The 19,504-nt window shown below is 36.1% G+C and overlaps 1 protein-coding gene across 1 annotated transcript in view; it reads right to left on the bottom strand.

Moving 5' to 3' along the window:
* Pat1 (Protein interacting with APP tail-1) overlaps positions 1–19,504 on the bottom strand; it is a 265,102-nt gene that overhangs the window by 33,744 nt on the left and 211,854 nt on the right. Inside the window, exon 12 of the mRNA XM_090404192.1 lies at positions 7,934–8,124. Within this exon, the coding sequence (XP_090260318.1) occupies positions 7,934–8,124 (191 nt within the window). The remainder of the gene's footprint in view (positions 1–7,933; positions 8,125–19,504) is intronic.

The raw sequence follows: 19,504 nt of genomic DNA, 5'->3' as shown, positions 1-19,504 counted from the left end.
GGCAGGCATTTGAGTTCTGAAGAATCTGTGTTATCAAATTAATAATGCCACTCCTCACTAACTTAGATAATGCCTCCATTGTATTCTAATATTTAAATTAATGAAATTAAATTTCATTAATTTTCTCAGAAATTACTATGGTTACCATGAAATCTATCAATTCCATAACTGTCCACTTTAAAGCAAACAGAAAGTGAACAAATCAATTTAGTGTGCCACATGTATTAATAAAAAAAAAAAATCTGTTGATATTCTTTTTGAAGAGCTGGAGGTTGAGTTCTTTGGAGAAATAGCTCATGAGGATGTTCCACAGAACTGAAATAAATGGAATGTTTAGCAATTCAATTGTAAAATGATATTGAGTAGTTTCTGCTTATGCTACTATAGGTTTAGCAAAAATGTAGGCATGATGGATGTTTGTTCTGCTGAATAGCATCTATGGAAATAAATACAGAAGACAATGAAGAAACCGACTGTGTGACAATGGCTGGAGTGTCTGTGAGAAAAGGATCAATTGGCCAATGCACCCTCTTGTGAACAGCATCAAGAATTTTTAGAGAGACCTTGGGGGGGGGGGTGCACCACCACCAGAATTATAAGAACAATATTCCAAGGTATTAGGCAAAAAAAAAAAAAAAAAGTATGCCAAGTTTTTTGAAGCCAAGGATGCTATAGAAGTGTCAGGAGAGGTTATGTCAGGAAAGGTTAGCAGTAAGTGTCAGTCAAAGGCATCTTATACACTTCATAGGTATCCTACCCAGGTGCACATGAATTCCTGCAGTTCTATCAGATTTAATGATGGAGGATTCCTGTCACAAATATTTTGTTTCACTATATCCACATATGTAGCAGGATGAACTGGGAAGGGCTGAGGAAATGTCAATCTATTATAATAATGCATTTCTGAAAATTATGGAGACAACTACCGTGTTTGAATTATATTAAAGTTTAGTTTAAGTTATATTAAATTATATTATATTAAGTTATATTATATTAAAGTTTAGTTTGAGTTATATTAAACTTTAGTTTAATATAACTAAAATCTACATTCAACGTTTCGACCTTTATGTCAATGTCATCTTCTGGAGCATACAACTATACACAGAAAACAAGCTACACTACATTCAAACTGGTTTGTTAAAGATACTGACCAACCGCTACAACAAACAACTGTTGCCTAATTTTCAAAAATGCATTCGGATCACCGTATAAGCTTAATAAATAATTATGTTTTTGTAGCCAAACTCAGAGAACATGTACCCTCTGACATGGCACAATATCCTGGTGAAAGTGTGTCACATACAAGGTCAATAAGTCTGCCAGGGCGTACTTGACAACAATATTCAGATAAGCTGCACCATTTAGTTCTTGCTCTATTTACAAAGGAGTCTAAGAAATGCTAGGAAAACATGCCCAACTTACACATCACCTCTACTGCCATTGCCTTGCAATGGGAATCCTTGGATTTGTGTTGTTTTTTTTCCATAACCTAATTCTTCTGTCTGCAGAAAATAACCATAACCAGGATTCATCATTCCATTCAACCTTTTTCCAGTCCTCTAGAATAATATAATGTTCTTTTGTCCACCTTGGCTGTAGTAGCTTGTTTCTGTTGGACAGGGCACCCTCAATAGTCATCTGCTGTTATAGTTCTAGTTGTTTGTTTCATAATGATGCAGGATAAAACAATTTATACTAAAAAATATAATTAACACGCAAAGCAAGTCTAACTTAACTAAATTTCATAATTTTCTCTTAAAGAATCAGTTTGATTTTATTAAAACAATTACATTCTAAAATTAGTGCTGGCTATATTAAAATGCATTTACCACTGTTAAGAGAGTAATCTAAGCTATTTATATTATTGTGCCAAGATTTAAAAATCCTAAGAGAAACTTTTTATTATCAATGTCATTTTTCAGTAATTATTCTTAAAAAATAATAAATGTGATATGTATTTAGCAAATGATAATAAAATTTCATTTTATCAAAAACTGTATTGGCTAAACAGAGAAGCTTGCGCTTAAGCAAATTTTGTATGGTAATCAAGAATAACATTAATTAAATTAAGGGGATATTAGATTCCACATTGTTTTAAAACTGAATAAGAAACTCAAAGATTGGAATCAGAGAGTTTCATGCCGAATATAGTATAAAAAACTATAAAAGTATCGGCGAATACTAGCGTGAGCTGAATGCAAGTAATCCTAGAACGTAGTACAAACACTGGCAACTTGTTGCAAAGGTGGGGAAAGTTCTGTTCGCTTTTTTTTGGTATTTTCCATAATGTAAAAACACATTTCCCAGGAACTCACTGATGAAGCCTCAATAAAGGCTGAAACCGGTCTGGGTAGTGACCTCCCTACCATAATGTAATGACAGCATACATTTCCTAGGAAATGTGTTTTTACATTATGGAAAATACCAAAAATAGCGATCAGAACTTTTCCCACCTTTGAAATGAGTTGTCCATGTTTGTACTACGTTCTAGGACTACTTGCATTCAGCTCACGCTAGTATTCGCCGATACTTTTATAGTTTTTTATACTATATTCGGCATGAAACTCTCTGATTCCAATCTTTGAGTTTCTTATTCGATTTTAAAACAATGTGGGATCTAATATCCCCTTAATTTAATTAATGTTTATATCGCCGAAATGAAGCCTGTTGGCTCTTTATATTTAAGTAAATCAAGAGTAACAATAGATTATGGATAGTGTGAAATTCTTTGTTTTAAATGGCAAAGAATTTCTGTGCATAGCATTATGGGTAAATACAAGGACAACAAGTAGTTTTATCTGAGGTATTTCCTTGAGGGCTTAAGCTAATGCATTGTGCATTAGTCTTTATTTAAAACACTGATTTAAAGGTTCAACTCAGTTTGAACAGGAACATTATATGTGACCTATATTTCAAATCAGTTAGTTAATATATTTGGAATTATCAAAATTTCATAGTGCTTTTTCTAATTTTATAGACGGTTATACATATTAGAAATAATAGAAACTTTACTATCAATGACTTTAATGCAGATGGAAACCTAGTACACTGGCAGACTCTACTGATCATTACTCAGAGATCTATTACCTGTATCAGTGCTGTCCAACATCTATAGAGCCACAAGTCAAGGTGGAAGCTGCAATATTTTTTTTTTAAAATATGAAGATATGTTACTCAATTTATTAAACTGTTAACAATTAAAATTTAAAATTATGAAAGTTCTTAATAGTAGTTAATGATTGTGGGTCACAAAAGGAGTCAGATATGTGCCAACCAAACCTAAAATTTTGAGATCACATCTACTTTTTTTTTTTTTTTGGCTAAACTAGATGCACAGTCGACATCAGAAAGGAAGAACAAGATCCACAGAAACAAAACAAGTCTTTCCAATTATGTCCTGGAAAGGCACCTTTCTAATTAATCTTACCAGATTAATATAAAATTTACTTGCTGTATTGTAACAGAACATAATATAAAAGAAAATTTAAACAAGCACATGAGGCCCTTTTTTCTTCTCCCCCTCCCCCAGCTTAATATCCATATAAATGAAGGTCTCCACGTTTCAGAAATATAGCATACATATGATCTTTTCAATGATCTACAGTTAAAATCAACCAAGAAAATAAGACATCAAGCATTCCTTCAATGAAGTTCAGTGGAGCAGTCAACTCACACCTCAGCAATCATGTGAATAAAACTTTCTGGTACTGGGCCATCAAAACTACAGATTAGATATAGTCAGGTCCAACACAATCCCCCACGTTACAGTATCCGAGTCCTATAGACTATCTATTTTTAAACATACTGCCTAAACAACAAAGCTGAGAACCTATGGAATAGTCATTAGACCTTATGCTTTTTTTTTTTTTTAATTTCCTTTTCTGAAGCTTCCATGGTCAGAGCAAGTTACTCTTCCGTCTCACCACTGGGGGTCAAAAATAAATTATACCTGACAAGAAATGATATTCGTTTTCATCCTTTATCCAAGTGTCAGCAAAGTTTGCATATGAAGTATCTTCACAACTGGGTTACTTGTATACGGAGATTTCATGTTAAATTGTCCCAGTGCATAATGTGCAAACCGTGCATAATATACAGCACACTTCCTTTTGAACATGTAATATCATCATCATTAGACCTCCAGGGAGTCAAGAACTCTTCCTTCGATGAGTCCTTGACTCCCATACATCACATCCCCTCCCAGCTGTCACACCTTCTTTTAAACTCATTCAATTCACACTAGATGCACTTGCTACTTCAACAGGCAAACTGTTCAAATCACTCACAGTTCTGTGAGAAAAAAATCTACTCACCCCTTCTTAACAACACACAAACTTTACTCCATAGTGCCCCCGTTGTCCTCTCAAAACCTTCCACATAATGAAAAATTTCATCAGCCAATAGTCTATAGCACCCTCTCAGAAGTTTATAAATTTTTATCATATCACACCTTTTTCTCCTATCAGCATCTGCATTCCACATACTCTCAATCTATCCTTGTAATATACATCCCATATGCCTGACAGCATCTGTGTAACTCTTCTTTGCACCATTTCCTCAGCTTCTTTATTCCCTAGAAGCCCAGAGACCAAATTTTCACACCAAAACTTGGGCACATCATATCAAGGCCTTATAAAGAGGCAAAATGACTTCCATATCCATGAACAATGCTCATCTCAACATCGCAATTATCTTTGTGTTGTTATGTGACTTTTGAACTTCAATTTGCTATCCACCATAACTCGAAGATCTCAAGCTTTGTTAGTTTCTCCAAGCATAATTCCACCTATATAACACACCACCGAATATCTCACCATGCCAAAGTGCAAAACTTTAAACATTACTAACACTGAATTGACAGCCATTTATTGTTTGCCCACACTTCTGGCCTAATCAAATCACCTTGTAAATGCTGTATATATCATTAGCATCTCTGATTGTCTAAACTGGCGAGTTTAATTTAAACTTAAGATCCATTTTGCCTCCCTACCTCACCACTATGGTCTGCCTAAGCTCCACAAAGAAGGTATATTTCTTTGTTCCAATCATAGACTGCATCAATTCTACCTATTACATAGCTAAAATGTTAGCAAGTTTGTCTGTTAAACTCTGAAGTTGGCAACTGCCAATCTTTCATAAAAACTCTTCAGATTCCTTTTAGAGAAAGTGAAATTTATCCCTTCAACTGATTGACTTAAATGGCCAGTTTCGACAGCAAATCCTTATTCCTCAATGTCCCTCTGAAAGATTGCTTTCATCTGCTCTTAGAAAGATTTTCTCTGGATATAGTCAAATTGTTTGCTTTTGTCATCCATTCAGGTTATTTCATCTGTCAAAACAGACTTTACACACAAAGTGAAGTGGGCTCCACAAATCTATGGGGAGCCCACTCACTCTATTCAGCTCCTTCAAACTTTTATCTAGAGAACCTAGAAGAAATCCTTTTCTTATTCATACAATCTCAGACTTCTTTTTGGGTGTACTATGTGAATGTGTTTGCTGTCTGGACCCACAAAGAAGACACCTTGCCTTCCTTTCCAGCAGAAATAAACAATGACACCTCTGGATAAAGTTTGCTGTGGAAAGAGAAATGGACAACAAACTAGCTTTCCGAAATGTCTTGCTCTCCTGCTCTTCTTCAAGTGAACTAACTACTTCCATTTATCACACACTTACTTCACCTGCCACTACATACAACAGCAATCTGCTCATCATTCTTCTCAGAAAACTGGAATCATAAAATCTCTTCTATATCATGCTCCTATTGTATGCTCTAAACCACAAGATCAAGCAAAATCCTCTGAAAATTAAGTATATTATGTGACTGAATGGCTTTTCAAAATGCACCATACAATGTGTTTTTGATTCCTATAAGTCTGTCTCAAGAGCCTCTGTAGCTCAGTCGTTATAAACAAAGCCCTTTTGTCGGAAAGTGCTGGGTTCGATTCCCATCAACGATGTGAGGAACCTTTATCTGGTCTCTTTCGACAAAAGGTGTTAGCCAGTCTCATACGGAGGTAGGGGGTGTTTTCACCTGGAAACTCGGGTTTTACATTCCCCAGAACAGGCAAACTGGCCTCACGAACATACACTTCTACAGACATTAGGACACACCAGGAGGCATAGGGTCAACCACCTTATCCTCGAGACGGTTGCGGTTACAAAAATAAGAAAACCTCGACACTGTAAAAAAAGGTAGAAGTGGAAGATTAAGAAAGAAGAAATAAGTCTGCCTCAAACAACCATGAAACAATATGGAGGGTTCCAATTCTATATATTTCTGAACCAATTTCAAGAATCCCTAAAAAAAATACAATTTAGTGGCTTTATTTGTTCCCTTTAAAACTCTCCCATTTCTCTTCCTGGCATCTACCAAGTTCCCTCTGACTGCCAACTTTATTACAACTTCAGACAAACTGGACATTCTCTGGAGAAAAGCTTAAGGAACACCAACCTTACATTGTTAATAAGAAATCTGGTCTAGCACAACATGCAATTGGTATTGACCACAGTATTATCCTCTAGTCTGAAACATGCTTACTCCATCAATACTGCTCAAGTTTGAACATTTGTTTAAAGAGAGTGCTGAAGCCTTGCTCCATTGTCCCAATCTGAATTGGAATGATTTCCTTTCCTTATTGAAGATAAGTCTCATTCTAATCACACAACTCTAACATTTTTGTTTATATAATGCTTCTTCTGTCAGTCACCTGTGTTGTTCTGTTTAAACCATCATGTGGTTCATACTATTTTAATTAATCCATTATTTGCATTCCATCTTGTACTCCACTTGCTTTTATGTTACTGATGATGAACAGCAATTTTCAGGTTGAAATATTTGGGTATTAAAGTTTAATACTTTATATATTATTCAGCCTTACCTTTATGGCACAAGCATCTCTAAAAAATCATTAATATATAGATTAAACAACAATGGTCCAAGGACTGATCCCTGAAGCACACCACTAGTCATCTTAAATCTGGCAGATTCACACTCCACATACACCACTTTTTGATGTATGTGGAGTGTGGGTGACTAGCTTGTCTGTTAGTCACCCACTTATCCAAACCAATGCATTTTTTTCTTCAATTCACATGATAATACAAGGAAAGGAGTGAATAATATTTATTCTAAGGCCACATATTTCAATCTGAAAATTACAGGTCATCATCAGTGGCAAATGGTAGTTTTACACAAATTAGAATGTGTATATTTTAATTACACGATTAAAGTTTTAATTAATAATACAGTCAATAACTAATAATATAATGTCTCCTCAACAATGCAAAGACAGTTTCATGTATAACATTACATGGCTCACACTGTTTCAAATCAATCCATTGTTCATGTTCTACTTTGTATTAAATTACCGTTTGCCATTGATGATGGCCTGTAATTATCAGGTCAAAATATATGGCCTTTGAATATTAATTCAAAGGCCATTTTGACCTGAATCCTTGTGTCATCATGTGAATTGAAGAAACCATATGGAACAAATATCTCTAAAAGAACAAATGTATTTTTGCATATATCTATTATGAAAAGGATTGCTATTCAGATGTTTTCAACCTTTATCAATGTCTCTTCAGTGGGCATTAGATCCACAGAGATCCTGCAAGCTAAATCATTGGCAAAAACCCATTTCCGTACAGTAAGTAGCTAAACAGTGTGGCACCATATTAACTGATTTAGCACCTAATGTTTGAGGCCTCAAAAAAAAAAAAAAAAAAAAAAAAAAAAAAAAAAAAAAAAAAGTCAAATCTGTTCAATCTAAATAGCTCATGTAAGTCAAAATATGAAAATTTTGTTTGTTTCTCTCATATATTACGCAAATATCTAACAAATTATACAATATTAGTTTCTTAGTATGTAATTCAATTTTCTTAAATTCAAAAGAATTAAATACCATATCTGAAAATTAACTTATTTTACCCGAAATCGACGCATTGATTGATAAAGTCTTCCTAAATTTCCATAATGTTTTGCAGTTTGCACATTCATTTCTCCAAATGCTTGCTGTGCTAATTTAAGAGCTGACATATGAAGGTCTTGAGCTTCTTGAAGAAGTCGCTGTTCTGCAGCTTTATCATGATTATCTATAGCTATTTCTTCTAAAATCAGAGCTAAAGAATAAATGTAATAATTAATTAATAACAATTAATAGTAGACAATAACTGGTATTAAATTCAATATACATTACTCTATCAATTAGAAATACGAGGTCACCGAATACACTTATATATACATGTTTAAAAGTGTATGTGTTCAAGAATGGAACATAAATTTTTGGATATAAGGAATTAACATGGATTAAGTATTATCACAGAGATAGTTATTTGCTACTTGATTAGCAATTTTTTTAAACTATTTTAATGATCTAGGAAAGATATTTCCAAGATCTTTAAAGTGGCACTACAACATTATACTTCAGAGAGTGTAAAATATTAATTACTACCACTTAAAACTATATCATGTTTTGCACAGTATGTACTGTATAGCAATTAAGTATTCCCAAATCCACAGATATACTGAGCCTATTATATGACCAGGTGTCTAAAGAAACAACTAAGAATAGATGATGCTCCTTGAGAAGGAGGGTCACATATCATCATCAAATACTAAATAATCTGTGTGTGTGGAAATGAGCAAAGTGCCACAAGGATTCCATAAGTATTTTCATGGTAGAGTTGCAGCTCACAAGCTTTATTAATAATGATGAATATTACAATCACTAACAGTACACAGAACCTAGACTGTAAAACAGTCAGCCTAGAGCAGGGGTGGAAAACATCCGGCCTGCGAAATCATTTGGTCTGGCCCTGCCAAGGCAACCGCAGGCAGGACTCAAAATTCAATAAATCTAGGAGCTTTTTTCATAGCAACATAAATTTATATTAAGTGAATCATAATAATGATGTAAATTTTGAGGGACAAGCAAGGAACATACATTACGGGACACATACGAGTACGTGATGGGAAAGACGTATCTTCTCGATCAATCCATTGTTTGAGCATTGTGTGGCAGCTGACGAGAAGACCTCGAGAGTCAATGGTATAAATGTTGGATATGTTCCAAATCCAAGATGCAGGATTAGACCAGCGATCAAAGCAAGATAATCATGTCACTGGCGACACACACACACACACACACACACACACACACACACACACACACACACTGGATAGTTATTAAAACTTAAGTAGTGTGACATCCTACAAATGGCAACTACAAAGAAAAGAAAAGTTGATGCAGAGTGTCGATCTTTCCAAGAGAAATGGACAAATGATTATTTTTTTTGTTGAAGTCAAAGGCAAATCTGTGTGCCTAGTTTGTGGCGTTGCGTTAGCAGTAATGAAAAAAGCCAATCTGGAGCATCATTACGCCTCAAAACATGCTAAACTCAATGAATTGGGAGGCCAAATGCATCTGGATAAAATTAACGCTCTTCAGCGGAGTTTGGAATCGCAACAAGCTGATTTCACTAGGCCTCGTTGTGACAGACATTATTCAGACGAGTTAGTGAGTTATGTAGTGAGCGAGCTAATCACAAAGAAGATGAGGCCTCATGTAGAGGGAGAGTTTGTGAAAGAAGGCATGGTGGCTGCTGTAGAGTTGTTAGCGCCAGACAAAGTAAAATTGTTTCAGAGTGTTAGTTTGTCTCAGAGAACCATCTCAGATCGGATTACTGACAGCACAAGATACTGAAAAAACATTGAAGGATTCTGCAGGAGATTTCCAATTTTTCTCTCTGGCTTGTGACGAGACAATGGACATAACAAATGCTGCTCAACTGCCTGTTTTCATTCGTGGGATAACTGCAGAGTTTGACACGCAAGAGGAATTGCTGTCATTGGAAGTCATGCATAACACTACAAGAGATGAGGACTTGTTTGAGAGACTTGTTTTATCAATGAAAAAACTTGAGCTAACATTTGAAAATTGGTCTTACTACAGATGGAGCTGTAGCCATGGTTGGCTAGTAAAAAGGGTTAATTGCATTTGTCAAGAAAGAACTGAATCGTCTGAGTCTTGATCCAAGTGATTTAATTATATGCCACTGCATCATACACCAAGAAAGCCTCTGTGCACAGTCATTGCGGCTCAACAATGTGATGTAACCAGTAGTGTCATGCATAAATTTTGTCAAAAGCAAAGGGTATAACACACCAGTTTAAGGAGTTACTGAATGATCTTGAGTCTGAGTACGGTGATCTTGTTTATCCCTGTGAAGTGCAGTGGCTGAGTTGTGGGAACATGCTCATGAGGTTTTACGACCTGTGGGATGATGTCAAGCAGTTCATGGAGATGAAGGGAAAACCTGTTAGGGAACTCAATGATAACAAGTGGCTATGTGATATAGCATTCATGGTGGACATTACCAAGTACCTCTCAGAGCTGAATGTCAAGCTGCCGGGCCCCAACCAGCTTCTCAGCTCCCTGCTTTCAAATGTGAAATCAATTGAAGCTAAATTAATGCTGTGGAAAGTGCAACTCGAAAGGAATAACACAGTGATTCCCCCACTCTGGAAGGACAAAAGCCTTCTAAGACACTTGAATTTGCTGGTGAATATGCGAAACTTATTGAGATATTTAATGAAAGATTCAAGGATGTGAAAAGTAAACAAATGGAATGGAACATCTTTGCTACACCATTCAAAGTGCAAACAACTGATGTGCCTGATAACCTACAACACGAAATCATTCAGTTGCACAGCGTTGATGCTAAAAGCAAGGTACAACAACCTCCCACTGCTTGAGTTCTATAAACGTCACATAAACAATGATAAATTTCCCACTTAAAGGAGACATGTATTGAAATATGCATCTGTGTTCAGAACAACTTACTGCTGAAAGCAGTTCTTTTCAAAACTTACCATCCCAAAGAGTCGACTGCGCTCCAGACTGACCAAAGCAAACCTGGAAAAGCAATTGCAAGTAGCAGCATCATCAATACCGGCTAACGTCACACGCCTCACCAAAGATAAGCAGTTCCAGCCATCGCATTAGAGGTGAATTAATTAAATGTTTGACCAAATATAGCAGGCTAATTTTTAAGTTGATAATTTTGTGTGGCCCACGAATGATGTTATAAATATCCAAATGGCCCTTGGCAGAAAAAAGGTTCCCCATCCCTGGCCTAGAGAATGCATTTTACCTGTTGTCCAATTGAAGAGATCTGCTTCTTGTAGTGTAGATTAGGTTCAATGGTAATGACATATGCAATCATGACTAGCAAGTCTCAATGCTAATGTTGTGGACAATTATGCATACTCTATATCAAGGCTGTCCAAAGCACTTCCCATGGGCCGGATGGGCCTGCGATGCGATTTTGTGCAGCCCAACTGTGGGTTTTGATTTTCATGAGCAAAAAATAAAATAATCTAAATCAAATGCATATTAGATGTTTTAATTCTATCACTAATCGATAATCTCAATGTTGGTAATATTATTTGGTGTTTTTACACCACTATATACCCACGTGTTTTTCAAATATTAGATATGTCAAAGAAGCGTTCTTACACCGTTTTATTCCAATGCACGTGCCTCCAGGCGCTCATAGGGAACGTGAGCGTGTGATTACTGTTGTTTGTTTATTCAGCTATCGAGGTTGTGTTGCAGCCCTCGGATTACCTAAGGTTGGACAGCCCTGCTCTATATTATGACAATTTTATAGTGCTATCACTCACAATTTCCAATATAACAACATTCCATATCACATGAATATAAACATACGATTAGAAGAGAACAATGCTGGAACTAGTACAGAGTCCTGAAAATAATATGAAATGGAACACAAAGAATTAGGGCATGGCCAAGGAGATTCATTAGTGTAACATACTATCTGCTTTAAATGATTGAATCAGTACCCCTACAATGAAAAAACTACCACCTTTTTAACAGAAAGCTGGTAGTCTTCCAGGATTCATTAATTTAATATTATGGTCAAAAGTGGGACAATACATCGTTAATTTCTTCAATAAAAAATTTTTTTATACAGTCAACTCTCACTAGAGAATATCATTACAACAAACTCACTCACCATAATACAACCCTGAATAAATTCCAAAAAGACTCCACTCAATACGGTTCCAAAGGAATTCATCTAGCAAACTATTCATGCTGTCCCCAGATGTCTACTAGAGTGACAACTGACTGTCTGTCTATGTGTTCTATGCCATCTGGTAGGACATATATCAACTTACTGGTTAAATCCTGCTAAAATCCACTCTTTGTTTGTAACAATTATCAGGAGAAATGAGAGATATTATAAGAGGAATTAATAAGGTGAACTTGTGCATGAAGGATTTCATTATTTTAACATGTTCATATGGGGTCATTTCATGCAACAGGCAGGAACTTGTTTGACTATATAACATCCATTTCACATTGGGTGTGAAAAATTTTTACAAATTTAATATGATATACCAGTTTCATATTTTTTTCAGAATTTTCATGAAAATTTATTATTATTATTATTATTCAGGCCTCCATGGAGTCAAAAGACTCATCGCGGGAGGTCCTTCCTAGGAAACACAAAGTCTATCATACCACTTCTTAGACTCATTGACCGTTCTCGCTCTTACCACTCTATCAGGCAATGCATTCCATGGTTCAACCATCCTCCATGCAAAGAAACCACTCCTTACAACTTCCTTTCATAACTTCCAGGGATGGCCCCTTGTCATCACTCCTTCCCGCTGTTCAACCAAGCGAAAGAACTCCCCAGTGTCAACCCTGTAACCACCTCTCAAGAGTTTAAGTCTCAATTCTATCATCTCTCCTTCTATCCACCAGACTCTGCAGTCCACATTCCCTCAGCCAATCCTCATAACTAACATTGTACAGTCCTGAAACCATCTCTATTATCTGCATCTGTACCCTTTCCACAGTTAATTTATCCCCTTCAAATCCTGGGGATGAAATTTGAGAACAGTAGTCTGAGTATGGTCTGATCAGGGTCTTATACAACGGAATAATAACTCTTATCTCTGCAGGTCAGCATCCTTCTCAGTATTACAGCAATCCTCTGTGTTACCTTCACCACCTTTGCAATATGCTCCCTGAATTTCAGGTTTCTATTGATCATCAACCCCAGATCTCGTCTCCCCTACTTCCTCAGTATAGCTCCTCAGGAAAGACACTGTGTTAATGATGAATCAAATTATGCATCAGTTGTGCACAATTATGCATATGTAGTAGATCCTATACTCCTGGCGATTTGGAGCATAGGATCTACTGCACATGTAGAATGAGTTACATCAGGCAGATATTAGGAATATTGAATATTGCAAGAATATGAAAAAAAGATGTATAATAGATAAGAATGGACGAATCAGGTTATGCATTTCATGCTGCAAAATCCAAATGTATTATATTATTAAAAATCGATTCATAAAATAAATGAAGGCAGTAATAAACTGGCAAAATATATCGGCGGTATGTAGATAGTCTTATGACTTTCTTTCAAGAAAAATCCCATCAACAAATTTTTAGATCAGTGCAAATGTTACTTGTCTCATTTCAGCATTAACCACCATACTGGCCTGGATGTGTATATACATCTATAATTATATGGATGCAAAGTGTCCATTGAAGTCAATATAACCTTTGGATATATTGACTTTGGACAAAATTGGGAATGGCTGAACAAATTTAACAAGCATCTCAAATAATAAATTTCATTAAAATCTTTCTAGCTATTTGGCATTGTTATATACATACAGATGGACAGACAGTACAATCTTACAGGTACTTATGGATTTTTTTTGTAAAATGTTCCTCAAAAGAATAGTTCTGCAAAAGTGAAACTAGGATGAAAATTGTGCATAACTAACCTAAAAGTTTTAACTAAATATAGGTTGTCAGCTATTATCCTACTTTGTCAGAACCTGAGAGAGGCTGGGTAATTCTTTATAGGTTAATTCCACCCACTAAAGTTTGTAAACCTATAGCACATTAGTTTGGGGAATAAATAATCCTGCTTTAGAAATCAAACATGATACAATACTTTTTTTTTCAAGACACTTCAAGCCTTTAATAATCAGGTGGTGGTGGTTTTACACTAGGAACTTGGGGGGGGGGGGAGAATAAAGTAGGGATGAAAATCATCTTACCACCTGAAGAAATATTCACACCACAGTGGGATGCTAATTCACTCATTCAACAATATATTGAGAAATACGTTTTTTTTTGTTTTTTTTTTGTTTTTGTTTTTTTTTTACACAGATGCTTACCATGAGTTGTGTCTGTAAGACACTGACATTTGGGAGGGCCATCTTGAATGCGAATTCGTATAAGAGATGATGGAGTCAAGAAAGATTCTGGGTTTAAAGATGGGCCAGGAACTGAAGATACTTGGGATTTTGGTTTAGTGGTTCTTTTCAAGAGTTTCGGAGGTGCCACACTTATTCTCTGCTTGTCAGAGGTTACATTCTTACGATACTGGCATTTTTAAATATTATATTGAGTTTCTAATGTCTGATCAGCTAGTATGTCACGTAACAGACTGACAGCACACGAGATGGAGAGTAGAGGGTTTGGATCATTGATACAAACTGAGGAATTTTGCGTGGGTTTTGGACTAGCAACTCTTTTTACAAGTTTCTGTGAAGTTACACTTGTCTTCTGCTTACTGTAAGTTGTATTTCTACAATGTTTGTGTTTTGAAATATTATCTTCAGTTTTCAATGCTTGTTTGAGATCTGCTAATGTGCCAGGTGCAGAGATTGATTGCACAGTCATGGGTGGTGTCAAAGATGGAAAAAAGTTTGGGTCACTGGATGGGTCAGCAATGGAGGAATTCTGAGTTAGTTTTGGATTAGCCATGTTTTTCAAACGTCTCGTAGATGCTGCACTTGTCCTTTGCTTATGACAGACTGCATTTCTGTGAGCTTGGATTTTAAATTGTGGAACAGCATCTTGCATTTTCACTACCATGTCTGAATTTGATAATGTACTTGTGCAGAGACTGATGGTTTGGTTACAAATGCTGAAGACAGTGAAAAGTCCACATCATTTGATGAACTAGAGGGATTGTTTGGATCACTTGATGAACTATAGTCTCGATCATATGATGGATTGGAAGGATTGTCTAGGGCATTTGATGAACTATAGTCTCGATCACCAGATGGACTAGGAAGATAGTCTGGGTCACTTGAAGAGTCTGGATCAATGTCCAAATTGCTTGATGGACTAGGAACTGAAGAATTAGAAGTGAATTTTTGATTAGCAGATTTTTTAAAATGTTCCTGAACAATTGCACCTGTCTGTTTAATGTGAGTTAGATTCCTACGATATGGGTGTTTTGGAACATTATTTTGAGTTTCTTGTGAATTACCAAGCTCTGCCAATATGTCAGATGCAGAGATTAATGGTGCAGTTAAGAGATGGACTGAAGAATTCATGTCACTTGATAGAGAAGCTGAGGAACTTGGAATAGATTCTGGATTAGCACTCTTTTTAGCAACTTCCTGAGGTCTTGTACATGTCCTGTGATCACTGTAGGGTGTATCCCGAAGGTGCTGATGTTTCAAAACATCATGCTCAGCTTCTAATATCTGTTCAGGATCAGCTAATGTGGTATTTGCAGATAATGATGGCACAGTTACAAGAGATTCTGAAGAAAGGAATCTTGAGAAGATTTCAGATAAGGAGCCTTTTCAGTAAATTTTTGGGATGTAGTACTCATTTTTGGCTTCATATAAGTTACATCTCTAGAACACTGGTGTTTTTGTACTATCTTCAGTCTCAAGTACATGTTTGGGATCAGCTGATGTTTCTGGTGTAGACTGATGACATGGCTATGACAGAAGCTGGAGAGAGTGAAGAGTTACTTGACAATAGTTAAGATAAAAAGCCAAACGGTAGTTTTCTGGCAACTTAATATAGAAATTAAGTGGATAAAAATCCTATGTTGTTATATAGCCAGTAAGTGAAACTCAAGATCGAGAACTACGATCTATGAGTTTCATGCCGAAAAATTTCTTCACCGATAGTTTTTTCGGCGTGAAACTCATAGATCGTAGTTCTCGATCTTGAGTTTCACTTACTGCCTATATAACACACAGGATTTTTATCCACTTAGTTACTTGACAAATTTTGACCTGAACAAGCTTGAATGGATTCTTGATCACCAGTCTCTTCAGTAAGCTCCTGAGGTGTTGCACTTGTACTCTGCTCACTGCAAATTAGATTCCTAGGATGATGATGATATTCTGAAGCACTATCCTGAGTTTCTTTTATCTGTTTGGATTAGATGATGAATCTAATTCAGTGATCAAGAGCATAGTTTTAAGAGGTGCTGGAGATTGCAAAGAGCTTGGTTTACTTGATAGACTAAGAAGATAGCCTAGGAAATCTTGAGTGAATTTTTGATTAATATAACTCTTTAAAAGTTCTTGAGTAACTATACTTTTCTGCTTTAGGTCTGCTGGTGTAGGCACAGATATCAATGGCATGGTTATGTACTCCAGTTCAGATGCTTGAGCTGGTGAAAGTTTAAGTTGCTTGTTGAATCAGGAGTCAAGCAATCTTGGGTGGATTTTAGATTAGTAACTTTTTTGGTAAGTTCCTGAAATTGCACTTGTCCTCTGTTTACTGCAGGTTGCATCTCTGGAATGTCAGTGTTTTGAAGCATTATTTCGAGTTTCCATTGTTGTATAAGATCAGATGATGTGTCAGAAACAGAGATTGGTGGTGTAATTACAATAGGTGCTGGAGACAGTGAGGAATTTTGAGTAGATTTTGAATTATCATCCTCATGTGCAACTTCTGAATGGGATCCTTTACGTTGCAGAAAATAACAATATAAGTTCTGCATACTCATCACCTCTTCAGAATTAAATTCATTTCTAGTCTCAAGAAAACTAACGAGTTTCTCAAAACGTCTTTGGTTACCTCCCAGCTTATTTTATGTTCACTTCTCATTTCTTGTTCTTCAGTATCTCCTTCTTGGCTCTCTAATGTTGGATCAGCGTTGATGTTAGGTTTATCTTCTATTTCTTGTTCTCCACTACCTCCTTCAACTTCTTGGCATATTGAATCAGTGTTTACTTTATGCTCATTTTCCATTTCCTGTTCATTACCTTCAGTTTTCTGGCATATTGAATCAATGCTTACACTATATTTATCTTCCATTTCCTGTTCACTAACGCCTCCAATTTCCTAAATATCTAGTGTAGGTTCAGTGTTTATGTTAGGATCACCCACCATTTCATGTTGTCTACTGTCTCCTGCAGCTTCATGGCTCTCTGGTATTGGATCAGTGTTTACGTTAGATTCATCTTTCCTTTCTTGTTCTCCACTGCCTTCTTCCCATCTTTCTAGGATTGGCTCTGTGTTTACTCCAGGCTCTCCTTCCTTTTCTTGTTCTTCATTACCTTTTCCCATCCAACTTTGTAGGGTTGGATCAGTGTTCACTTTAAGTTTGCCTTTCATTTCTTGTTTTCCACTATTTCCACTGACTTTTTCCTTGCTCTCAAGTGTTGGATTGATATTTATTTTAGGTTCACTTTCAATTTCCTGTTTCCTGCTATTTCCTTCTTTCATCAGTGGATTAGTATTCATCACCATTTAATCAAATCCATATCAGTCATGTTTTGAGCAGTAGTAGTGGTTTCATCACACTTTATCCAGTCATCAATTAGCTTTTCAACAGTGTCAGATCTCAGCATCGCTCTCATCTCTGGGATTGTTATATCCTTAATATAGTCAAGAAGCGCATGTCTTACTTTCTCTTTCTCAGTAGTTTTTTTTTATCTCGAGACCTTCAAAATCCTCCTCATCATCACTAGAATCAAACATTACAAAAGTGGGCCAAAGTTGTTTCCAAGCCCACTTCAAGATTGATTGTTTTATCTTTGTCCATAATTTTGCTATAAACCTTATTGCTGTTTTTATTGTAAAATTTGCACTAAATTCCTCAAGTGATTCACTGTGATTACAGGGCCTTTTCAAAACTTCCTCCCTGTAATAATATTTGAGATTCTGAGTTATTCCCTGATCCATTGGCTGGATTTTGGAAGTAATATTAGGAGGTAAACTAGCAGCAAAAATATGACCATTTACAAGGTTTTCCATTATCCAAGAGTAAAACCACTTTACTGTTTTCAGGCAGGCCAATATTTTTATAGTGTGTCTTCACTTCTGGGACAAAATGGCAATTAAACCACTCTTGAAGTAAAGATTTAGTCATCCATGCACCTCTCTGAGTTTTATAAATAACAGGAAGAAATCCCTCAATAGTATTACTTGCATTACCATCTTCCCCATTAAATGTTGTTGTCACATAAACACTTTCTCCAATTACTAAGAGTTTGCACTTATAAGTACCAGCAGCACTGGCACAGCACAGTACAGTGAACCTTTCCTTGCTCAGTGTGTTTTCAGTTATGCTCTGATTATCACAATTCAAAGCAGAGGTAGGTAGCATTCGCCAGAACAAAGCAGTTTCATCGACATTAAAAATTTGTTCAGAGGATAACTGTTTTCCTTCCACAAGTTTTTGAAATGTTTCAATGTATTCCTCTGCCCCATTCACATCAGATTGTTTTTCCCCATTCATGATAACAATGCCATGTCGCTTTTTAAAGCTCCTTAACCATCCACCACTATAACAACATTCAGTACTTATGTTCATTTTCTCGTGGAAGTCTTTCGCTTTTTTAATGATCATCCGACCAAGAACTGATTTCCCTTTTCCCCGTTCTCGCTTGTACCATTCCCAAACCACATCATCAATAATCTGTATTCTAGATTTACTCAGTGTTTTTCATTCACTCATAGCTTTAGAAGATTCGGCGCTGGCAAAACATTTTAAAAGACAGTCCTTACTTTCCCAAAATACTCATCACCATTGTCTTTCCAATATTATATTCTTTGCAAATTTGGGATTTGGGCACACCTTGCTCAAGAAGATTAATAATTTCCATTCTCTGTTCGACAGACAGCATTACACGTTTCCTTTTTCTTCCGCTATTTGGCGATACATCAGTATAACTTTCAGATAACATAACGAATAGATGGCTTGAAATTTCGTGTACTGAACATTAAATCTGGAGACACACAAAAAAAAGGTCAATGTATCAACTTCTACAGCCACCGCAGCATCAAAATAAACTTAGTAAACAAAAGATTGTAGCGTTTGCAATCATTGCACCCCGGATGAATAAAATGCAAAACTAAGTAATATCGAAGGTTACCAAATTAAACCATAGTACTCTATAAGTTTAGGAACTAACCTAGATACGGATGTAAAATTGGGATGTAAGACAATAGTCTTACATCCCAATTTCACATCCGTATGACAGTTGGACCTATCAGATAACCGGCAGTCTGATAATAGGTGGTCGCCAATCCACGGATAAGCAGTGAATTCCCATGTCATGTGAGATTTCTGGAAGTAAAACTTTGGTAATCTCTCGCCATCTTTTGTTAATACATACATACATCTTCAAGGCCCACCTTTCCTAATTGGATTGTGGGGGCAACAGCTGCAAGAGGAA

The sequence above is a fragment of the Typopeltis vanoorti genome, chromosome 2 (genome assembly GCF_054136105.1).
Source record: "Typopeltis vanoorti isolate ZY-2024b chromosome 2, IOZ_Tvanoo_1.0, whole genome shotgun sequence".
Lineage (NCBI taxonomy): Eukaryota > Metazoa > Arthropoda > Arachnida > Uropygi > Thelyphonidae > Typopeltis > Typopeltis vanoorti.
Note: the sequence above shows the minus strand (reverse complement) of the source record. Positions and strands in the feature narration are given on the sequence as shown.